At 35.5% G+C, this 9,789-nt stretch overlaps 1 protein-coding gene across 2 annotated transcripts; it reads right to left on the minus strand.

Moving 5' to 3' along the window:
• Positions 1-1,971: 1,971 nt before the first annotated feature.
• On the minus strand, positions 1,972-7,899 carry LOC122042208 (probable LRR receptor-like serine/threonine-protein kinase At1g63430). Of its 2 annotated transcripts, none has more exons than XM_042602210.1 (13): positions 7,648-7,899; positions 7,425-7,563; positions 7,171-7,242; positions 6,948-7,091; positions 6,701-6,850; positions 5,667-5,783; positions 5,525-5,589; positions 4,383-4,631; positions 4,065-4,270; positions 3,853-3,985; positions 3,603-3,760; positions 2,874-3,086; positions 1,972-2,425 (listed from the first exon to the last, which is right to left on the minus strand). In XM_042602210.1, exons 1-13 carry the CDS (start codon positions 7,739-7,741, stop codon positions 2,180-2,182), a joined length of 1,986 nt encoding a protein of 661 aa, XP_042458144.1. In that variant the 5' UTR covers positions 7,742-7,899; the 3' UTR covers positions 1,972-2,179. The 2 variants fall into 2 exon arrangements, with proteins under 2 accessions (XP_042458144.1, XP_042458143.1); XM_042602209.1 differs by having other exon boundaries at positions 5,667-5,786.
• Between the last annotated feature and the right edge of the window lie 1,890 nt (positions 7,900-9,789).

The following is a 9,789-nucleotide window of genomic DNA, read 5'->3' on the forward strand; positions in this document are numbered from 1 at the left end:
TCATTAATTATTAGAATAAATCGAGAAGCGTACGTAGTGGACAGTTCAGAAACTCAGTATTATTTAGTTGCGCCTTTTATTTACAAGAATTTTTCCTCCAAATGATTGTCACTCAAGCACCCATAGTTCGATCACCAGGTATGACATATTTATAGGAATTTTTTCTCCAAATGGGGGAGCAACCAAAGAACGCTAGGCTTCTGGGCTGGCCGCTGCGTGCACTTCTTGATTTATCCTAGTGGTCGGTGAAAACTTCTGTGGGACTAGGTATATCACCCCAGGAATTGTTGATGAGATTAACTGGGATTATCATTTTTTTTAATTGTTACTAGGAGCTTTATTTTTATTATTTTTATTAATCCATGTATTTGGATTGTGTTCAATTAGCCCTAGAAGTGGGTGGTCTTTTCCCTATTCATCCATCGAGTAAATTCAAAAGTACAAATGAATCCTGACGCAATGGTCCAGCATCACCAATAGTTCGAGCACGCAAGCGTATGCAAGACAGTTAGAGCACGCAAGTGTATCATATGTCTTGCGTGGGTTATCCATCTCGCCTCTTATCATTATCATTGTACTTTGTCCGGGGCACTTGGTGGGATCCTTAAAGAGCTTTAGAGTAATGTGATTCTTTCATGATAAACTCAGTTAGCCTCATTAATTATTCCTGGAGGTGACTGGTCCGACCCCCACAGAAGTTTCCACCGACCACCAAGATAAATCGGGAAGCGCGCATGGTGGTCAACCCAGAAGCCCAATATCCTTTGGTTGCACTGCTCATTTGAAGAAAAAATTTCTATAAATACATCATAACTAGGGATCAAACTATAGATATCTGGATAGATGTCTTATCGTGATACCATATCCCCGAGGACGATTCTTTTGTAAAGAAAAAAAATGATTAATCAATCTGGGTAACGTCGAGCTTGGGGTGACCGGCCCGACCCCACGGAAGTTTTCCACCGACAACCAGGATAAATCAGGAAGCACTCACAGCAAGCAGCTCAGAAGCCCAACATCCTTTAGTTATGTGCTCCATTTGAAGAAAAAAATCCTATAAATTCGTCATAGTTGGAGTTCGAATCGTGAATACTTGAGTGACAATCTAAATGATCTGTCGTTGCACCATAGTCCCGAGGCCGATTCTTTTGTAAAGAAGCACATAGTCATAATCAATCTAATAGCAATTGTATCAATTGTACTTATCGACTCAACAGAATCAATTAGATTGATTAGGTCCATCGACTTGATTGGTCCTTTTTGGACTACATGCCCCCACGATACTTATTGGTTGCACGAATTGTCCGGCTCAACAATCCCCCTAACAATTCGGATCATCCGAAGAGCTTGTAACTCAACTAGATCATCTGGCTTGCATGATCCAGCAAACTCAATTAGACCGTTAAGGCCCGATCAACTAGACCAAGTTGTCGGACCCAACTACCTTGATCAAATGATCCAAACAAAATGACTTAATCTAACTCATCCCATCCGCACTCAAATTGTCCGGACCACTCCACCCACTCGATCTACCAAGACCAGCTAACACAGGCATCACAAGTCCGACTGACTTAACTAAGCCGATTGCTAAGACGGTCAAAGTCGTCATGCGTGACCTGAACTTCATTTAATTGGCCTAATTCCTGTGGACCCATTTATGATGCCATTGACAAAGCACACAACTTTAGATGGTCAAATATTTAATTAGAGAATTTTCCAGAGACAATATTCCTTGCATGGACTAGAGCATTCAAAAAGTGAAACAATAAATTCTACACTTTGAAAGGAATATGATCTACCAAATCTATTTGACAATTCTATACATTTTAATATTTTGAACTAATGGAAGAATAAATACTGCAAGTGAATGATTTGATAAAAGAAATTATTCAAATGATATGCCAAACTCGTCTCATACCATAAACTCAGACTCAACACTCGAGATATATCACATCTGAATAAAAAAGAAGAGAGAAAAATGTCCATCCATAGCTAATTTTAATCCTTAACTAATCAAGTGTGTACAATAAAATATTGTGTGCCGTGCTGTGACTTGTATTACTTCAGCTGGCAAGCACAATTGTTCATCCAATTCCAATAGTAGAAACAAATGATTAGGCAAAAGCTGAAACAAGGCATTTCCTATGTGACGTGGATTTACATGGAGGGAGGAGAAGTATTAGGAAGACAAGGCTAGCTCAGCCCATGCCAAAGGAGATTCCTTGAGTAGGGCAGCAGGTGATAAGTCGATTCCATTCTCCAACGCAGCGGTTATTATTTGCATCGACGGTCTCTTTGTGGGATCGGGTTCGATGCAGAGGCTAACCGCGCTGCATATGACCGCGAGGTCTTCTGACTTTGTGTTTTTCAGTTCAGGGTCTACTAGTTTACTTATCTCTTCTGGGTTTTGAAGATACTTTGTGGCCTGTATAACATAGAAGAACAATGAGCCATGGATATATAGCATGAATCTACTAATATGAATCACAAACTGTTGGATCAAGAAGGATATATCTTGAGACTAGCGAACCCAAAGGGCAAACAATGTTATGTCTTTTCCAACTAATGAATTTCCAAAGGGAAGATAATGTTGAAAGAAACTTGTGATTTGCAGCGAGGCTATGGTTTCCTCAGTTGGGAATTGGGATGTGATAAGGTAGCTAAATAGAGGTAATACAACCTTTAACTTACCCTGACTATTGTATGAACTGATTAGAGGGCTCGTTGAGAATTAAGCTTCTAAACTACATGGAACAAATGATTATCGGAAGTTTGTAGGAAATAAGAACAAATTTGGGTTTATGCCCTCAGTATCTGTTACAAGAAGCTGATGCTGTTTTTGAGTATCAAATATTTTCAAATATGCATCTTACCCAATTTATCAGACACCCTCTTTCCTTGCAATATGGAGGTCTTCCACTGATTATTTCCAGTAAAACTACTCCAAAAGCAAAGATGTTAGCTTGAATTTCCATTTCTTGTTGCTCTCGAGGAACATTATATTCTGGAAGAGAGACTCTGCTGAAGTAACCAGCACTTTTCTTAGATTCTGAGAAAATAATTTTCCAGCTCTCAAAATCAACCAACTGCAAAAGAAATGTAAGAGGGTTTTATAATCTTAATCCATTCCGCTAATACAAAGATGTGAAAAAACAGAAACCAAGTTAGCAGCAAAAATCACTGAAGGAATTATCTGGGAAAGATGAAAGCCGCAAAAAAAGCTCAGACTTGAGTCATGATTTAAGAAAGTATATTGAGTGAGAATTTATATGATAGATCTCATTAAGTTAATCATGTTTAAGCAACTGAATGCTCTTAATGAAGAGAACTTCAATCAAAGCCGTATCCTAATGCCAATACAAAATTGTGTTTTTACGATACCATTAAAACATTAAGATACAGTATATCCTAGAAGCTTAAATAATGCATTATCCCTATAGAACTAGCTTGCAAAAATGATGTGGCTGATTGCTATCAAGAACTCTTCCTTACAGAAAAATCATGGCAGACAGGTTTTAGTGTTGTAGAAGCTGCAAATTTACTCCTTTTCCAATTAGCAGAATGTCAGATATGGATTATACATAACAAGAAGGATTTCACACCTTTGGAGAAAATTCTTCAGTAAGATACACCGCATTGGAACTCATCTCAGATAACACAAATGGCGGTTGCAGCTCTGTGTGCAAGTACCTCAATCCCCGAGCAACCCCTAGAATTATTTTCATGCGTCTAATCCAAGATAACTGAGATCCATCACCATCTAGAGTTTAGAAGTCATTAGCTTATGTTAATTTGAAAACTTTTACCATATATAATAACTAAACTAGAAAGGTAAGTCTGTGTCTCACTTACAATGCAAATGTTCATATAATGTCCCATTAGAGGCATAACCAAGTACCAGCATCCTTGAAAAAGGTTCATTTTCTTTGCAATAACCAAGTAACTTTGCTAGGTTTTCATGATCCAGTCTGGCCAGATCTGCTACCTGAATAGGTGGAATTTAGATAATTTTTATCTAAAAGCCATTCAATATCTTCAAATAAATTTTCACAAAGTTCAAGTACCTTATTATGAAAGGATAACTCGAGATAGTTTGTCCATTGGTCTTCTAAGTTGCATAATGAGATAACGGCAACTTCAGTTGAATCCTTCATTGTTCCTTTGTAGACCATACTATGTGGGGAAGTACCAATTATATTGCTGAAATCCTCACAAGCTATTTCAAGTTCCTCTCGGCTAAACCTCAGGACATTTTTTAACATGTCACCATCTATTTTTTGAACAATAGATAAGATATGCCAATATCAGCTTTTTTAAACAGTAGCGTTATTCAACAATGAAATATTTTGAAAAACAAAATAAGGGCAGGCATTTTCAAATACCTATTGATATTGCCATGTCGTCCTTCCAACTCATAGTTTTCTTCCAGTGGATTTTCTCCAATGTTTTTAACCTACAAGTCCTTACAGCAGTGGCAATTCCAGTGATAATGAAGACAACTACAAGAAATCCAGTTGTGACCCCCAGGATCAGAAGCCATTCTGGTTGCTGTGGACTCTGATGCTTTTTATGCTCTCCAGTGGGTTGTTTATTTCTCTCCTTGGCTATTGCCTGATTTTTGTTCGAACGACCTAGATCAAGATAGAAATGGTTCAATTCACTGATCCCATGTATTCTGAAAAATAAATAATTATTTTATGTTACAAATTTTCTAAAAAAAAGGCAATCCAAACTTGATGTTGATTGGAAATTCCATCAGAATCAGCTACAAGAGGTATATTACTAAGTAGAACATGTCGTAGAAGGAATTGTTGTTGGATATAGAGTAGAAGCAAAAAAAGTACAGAAGTGGAAGCAAAGAAGAGTTTTTCAGCTTGGGTTTGTATGTGATCAGTAAGGGTGCATGTGTAGTTTAATTTCCTGTTTTCCTTGATTTTATTGATTGCATGATCCTAGATAGTTGGGACTAGCAGGGCTTTGTTGATGTAGAAGTTGCTTGCAGAATGTACTGTTAAAGCAAAAGAGGATTGTAATTTTCATTTGAATTTAAGCTGTGTGAAAATGTTAAATATTTAAAATATAGTTTAACCAAAATGATGCTAACATTATGATTCAATATATTGATTAACCTACATTAGGGAGACAGTTCTGGATCATTTCTGAATACTACCACATAGAAGAAAAACATTTTTGTTCTTTTAGAGATTATTAGCAACCACCTTTCACTAAGTATCTAACTACCAAACAGCTACATTGGTAAATCAAATAAAAAAGGTTAAAGGATGGCTATGAAGACTCATGACTTCTCACCTTGAAGGTGGAAGTACTACCAAAAGTGCTAACATACAATGAGAGCAACATAGCTGTGGTAGCACTTATACAATAAGATATAACTTAGTTGAGTCATTGGTAAAATCATAGCATGTGAATTACAGGTAGCCTATCAAACTATAAGTATTTAAGCTGTGTGATTATTTCATTTTTATTTTGTGAAAAAGTACAGAAAGTGAATTGGTACTGGTACAGGATTTAGTCGTTCGTTGCAGAATGGTGTATTTATCTTGAAAGCAGTTTCCTTGGAAACTTGACCTGCAAATGAATCCAAGATTACTTACCATGTTGAGCTACCATAAGATGAAAGGAATAATTAAAATAATATTGATTACCTTTGATGATACTTCAAACATGATGGTATTTGTCCAACCAAGAAGTTGTAGGAAAAATCTACCATTCTTAACTTAGATAACTGGCAAAGGCCACCGCTTTTGCTATCAGTTGCATGCCTACTTAAAATAAAAGTAAATATTAAACGTTTTCAAGAATAATATTACTTTGCGTCCAGCACCTGAAAATGTGAAACACATGTCCTTATATAAACTACATATAGTATACCTAGAGTGACAATTCAAATGGATGTTCAAGTTGGCTTAAATAACAGCATTGACCTTTGTTTTTCTCATACTCTCATGAATGATGCTTTGATAATTGATTATCTCTTGAATCATGAACTAGATTGATAATAAATATGGCTATCATGACTGTAGTTTAACAACCTCCTGAAATAAAGCTCTGTATTTTACTCCACCAATTGCCATTACTTTGTTAATGTCAAAAAAATTAGCAAATATACATGATCCTGCATGTTGAAGTTAATATAAAGGTTTTACATTTGAAGTTTCAGTCAAGTCTTGCCATAAAATACTTGCTAGTTAGAAATTGTTCGCAAATGTTGCATAAATAATGAAGAAAATAATTACTTAAACTGCAGCATATAGGACATCCAATGGAAAACGCATACGTAAGGCAATAGAAATAACACCATTGGGTTTATCAGAGAAATTTGGTAGTAGCATTCTCAAAGTCTACTAGTCTGAATATAGTCAAGGAAAAAAAAGGACAGCCAGTGTATGAAACTTCCGCCATGGAGAAGGATCCATTATATGCAGTCTTATATTGCTTTTTGCAAAAGACTGTTCCCAAGATTCGAACCCATGACATTTAGGTCACAAAGCAATAATTTTACCGTTGCACCAAGACTCCCCTTCTACTAGTCTGAATATAGTGAAGTAAAAAATTTTAAAAAGCAGTGAAGATTGGATTTTGTCAATTTGTATAGTCGGTAAAAAGAAGTTTACCAATCAATAGTGAAGTAAAAGTTTTTTAAAAAATGGAAAAAGACAAGGGAAACAGCATAACTTACAAGCCGTGCGATGATGCAGAAACATTTAAGTTGCTGCCTCCAGGAATCTGTCCCCCAAGCCTATTCCTGTCTAATCGTAACTCCACAAGATTTTCTAATTTACCAAGTCCAGGAGGTATGCTACCCGTCAACCCATTGGAATGGAGATCTCTGTGTGTGAGAGAGAGAGAGAGAGAGACAGATCAGTGAAACTCAAACTGGCCAGCAAATTAATGATTGTTGAAAATTCCAACCAGCCACAACTTACAATTTATTGACGGCAATTAATTCTCCAAGTACGGGAGGTATAGGACCAGTGAGCCGATTCATGCTCAAATCCAACACAGTAAGATTCTTTAGCATCCCTATTTCCGCTGGTATCGTGCCTAAAAGCAAGTTGTTGTTCAAATGCCTGCACAAAGACGAGCAAACTTCTGAGAAAGACTCATAACGCAAAGAACTACTACAAAGAACACATGAAAACCACCTACAATTCTTGCAGACAACGGAGCTTTTTAAGTTCTGGAGTAAGAAACCCTTTCAATGACGATCCAGAAAGGTTTCTGCAAAACAAAAACCCAGTTCACATTTTGCATGAGAACTAAACGATTATCGTCGTCAAAATTGGACTTTTCCCGAAAATAAAAGAATCTTAAAAACTATAGACAGAAATCTAAAGCTCTGACAGGCAAAACAAACCGAGATCTACTCATGAAGATCCTTAGAAAAGCACAAAATTTCTTACAGGGAAACCACACAATCCCGATTCGCAGAGCAGGTGACTCCGGTCCAGCTGCAAGGACTTCCGTCGACGGAATCCCAATCGGATAAAGCCGAGAAAGGGTCCTCAAATGCCGAGCGCTTAAAGGCGACCAGCGCAGAGACTACAAGAAACAACCGTAACTCCGAGGTTACCCTAAATTGACCATCAAAACGCAACCGATTGGAGATCCCGACGAAATACTTACCTTCATAGTGTGGAAAGGACTGAACCTGCGCGAGAACGGCCCTCCAACTGAAAACAAGACCTAGAAGTAGCCGAAACCCGAGCGACTGCTTCATCCTCTAGCACGCACTGCAGCGGAGAGCTTCCATGAAGATGGAGGTGAAGGAGAGAGGACAAAGAAGGGAGGGAGGATTCGCCTTCAAAAGGAGTGGAGAGTGTTCGCTTACTGGCTCGTGGTCGTGGACAGCTTTAGACAAAGCGCTCTTCTTCTTTTCAATGAATTATTATGGAGAACACCTTGCTTTTAAAATATTCTCAATGGATAATTCTCTTTTTTAAGGACTCTCCTTATTTTTCTATCATATTTATCTAAAAAATAACTTTAGTTCAATGTATTAATATATTAAAAATATTGTTGTTATCCAAATTATTTCAGGAGCTGTTATAATTATAAAAGTTATGATCATAATTACTATACAGTCTAAAATTTTTTAAAAAAAATAAACTATATAATGAGTTTATGGTAACGTTCATGTTTATTTATTTTATAGTCACTCAGATGAATCTAATAATTAATACATAAGGTATTGTCATAATGAAATCTGGGGTTCGAATCTCGATAAAGTCGGGATAAATACCTCGCTTATGTACTAGTCACTATTCTAAAGGCTAGTAGCTGTCCATAATTTACTTCATCCGTGTTGGTCCTAAGACGAATTAATGGGAACATTAGGGGCGAACGTATTCACCTTTTATCACAATATTTATTTATTTTATATATTCTTTTATTCTGAACAATATTGTTCCATACGTCTAATCTATTTATAACCCTACAAATTAGAGTGATTTAAATTGAAGTTTAAATAATTTTACAGTTATAATAGTTTTGGTCATAACTACTGTAATAACACCATAAAACTAGAGTATTCTCTATATAGCAATGTCAAAGAGTTTTATTCTTGGGTCGTGCAACATCCTCTAGTACACCGGAGTCAACACAGGAGTCACCGGGTAGAATATGGTAAAAAATTAAAAGAATATTCATTTTTATTGATTCTCAACAAAACATTCTTCCGTACATTTTTTATTTCTATAAATATTTACATTTTTGACTCTATCTCCTCAGCAACGAGCTCATAATGACTATCATATGAAATTTCAACTTGATCAACATTAATATTATATCATTATAGTACATAACTATTACAATCTTTTAATCAACCATCGATTAATATTATATTATAATAATTGCGAGATGATAATTGTAATAGTTATTAAATAATAACTACTCCGATGGAATAGTTGTGATAACTATATAACTGTTATTAGTGGCATAGTTAGGATTTCTAATTAGAAAAGGTCGTTTTCAAAATTTTATGAATATAGATTGATTTTCACAATTAAGAGTCTAAATTTCAAATTTAAAAAACTGAAATGAATTTAAATTGAAAATTTTCAATTATAGTTGTTGGTTTAGTTGAAAGAACAATATGTCTCCCCAAAGATTATCTATAACTTAAAGTCAAAAAATTATTTGTAATCCCCAAAGTTTATCTATGACCTAAAGCGGGTTCTAAGATAAGAGAATCACAATAAAAAATCATGCGAATAACGACTAAATTTTCCGTCATAATTTCGTCGGTGATTGAGCTTACCGACGGAATAACGACGGCATATGTGATATTGGAAATAATTGGGTCAAAAAATGAATTTTTCTGACGGAATTTAAATTTCTGTCAGAAAATGTTACAGATAGAAATACTTGCCAGCGACATTTTGAGATGGTGAGATAACAGAGTTTACTGATTGAATTTAAATTAGTTATCGAAATTTTCATGTGACAAATCAATATTTACCGACGGAATTCACCATTCAAACAATGGCAATACAAATACAATCCACACACAAATCATAACCAATACAATATACTCACAAATATAATCACAAATACAACGTACAAACAATCAAACTATCCAAAATTTAATACAAAACATAATCATAACTATCCAAATACAAAATACTGACATAATCATAATTATTCAAAAGTAAATGACAAGTATCTAATGTCCAAAATACTTATATGATATATCTCATATATATATATCCAAATGTAATCCTGTAAAAATCAAATACAAGAGAATGAATCGATGCAAATGATATATAT

The sequence above is a fragment of the Zingiber officinale genome, chromosome 2A (assembly GCF_018446385.1).
Source record: "Zingiber officinale cultivar Zhangliang chromosome 2A, Zo_v1.1, whole genome shotgun sequence".
Lineage (NCBI taxonomy): Eukaryota > Viridiplantae > Streptophyta > Magnoliopsida > Zingiberales > Zingiberaceae > Zingiber > Zingiber officinale.

Excerpts from the sequence above, each read along its gene's own strand:
- LOC122042208 (XM_042602209.1), bottom strand. The coding sequence starts at position 7,741 with ATGAAGCAGTCGCTCGGGTTTCGGCTACTTCTAGGTCTTGTTTTCAGT. Across the intron at positions 6,851-6,947 it reads TTAATTGCCGTCAATAAATT|AGATCTCCATTCCAATGGGT; the intron begins GTAAGTTGTGGC and ends TCTCACACACAG. Across the intron at positions 2,426-2,873 it reads GAGGGTGTCTGATAAATTGG|GCCACAAAGTATCTTCAAAA; the intron begins GTAAGATGCATA and ends TATGTTATACAG.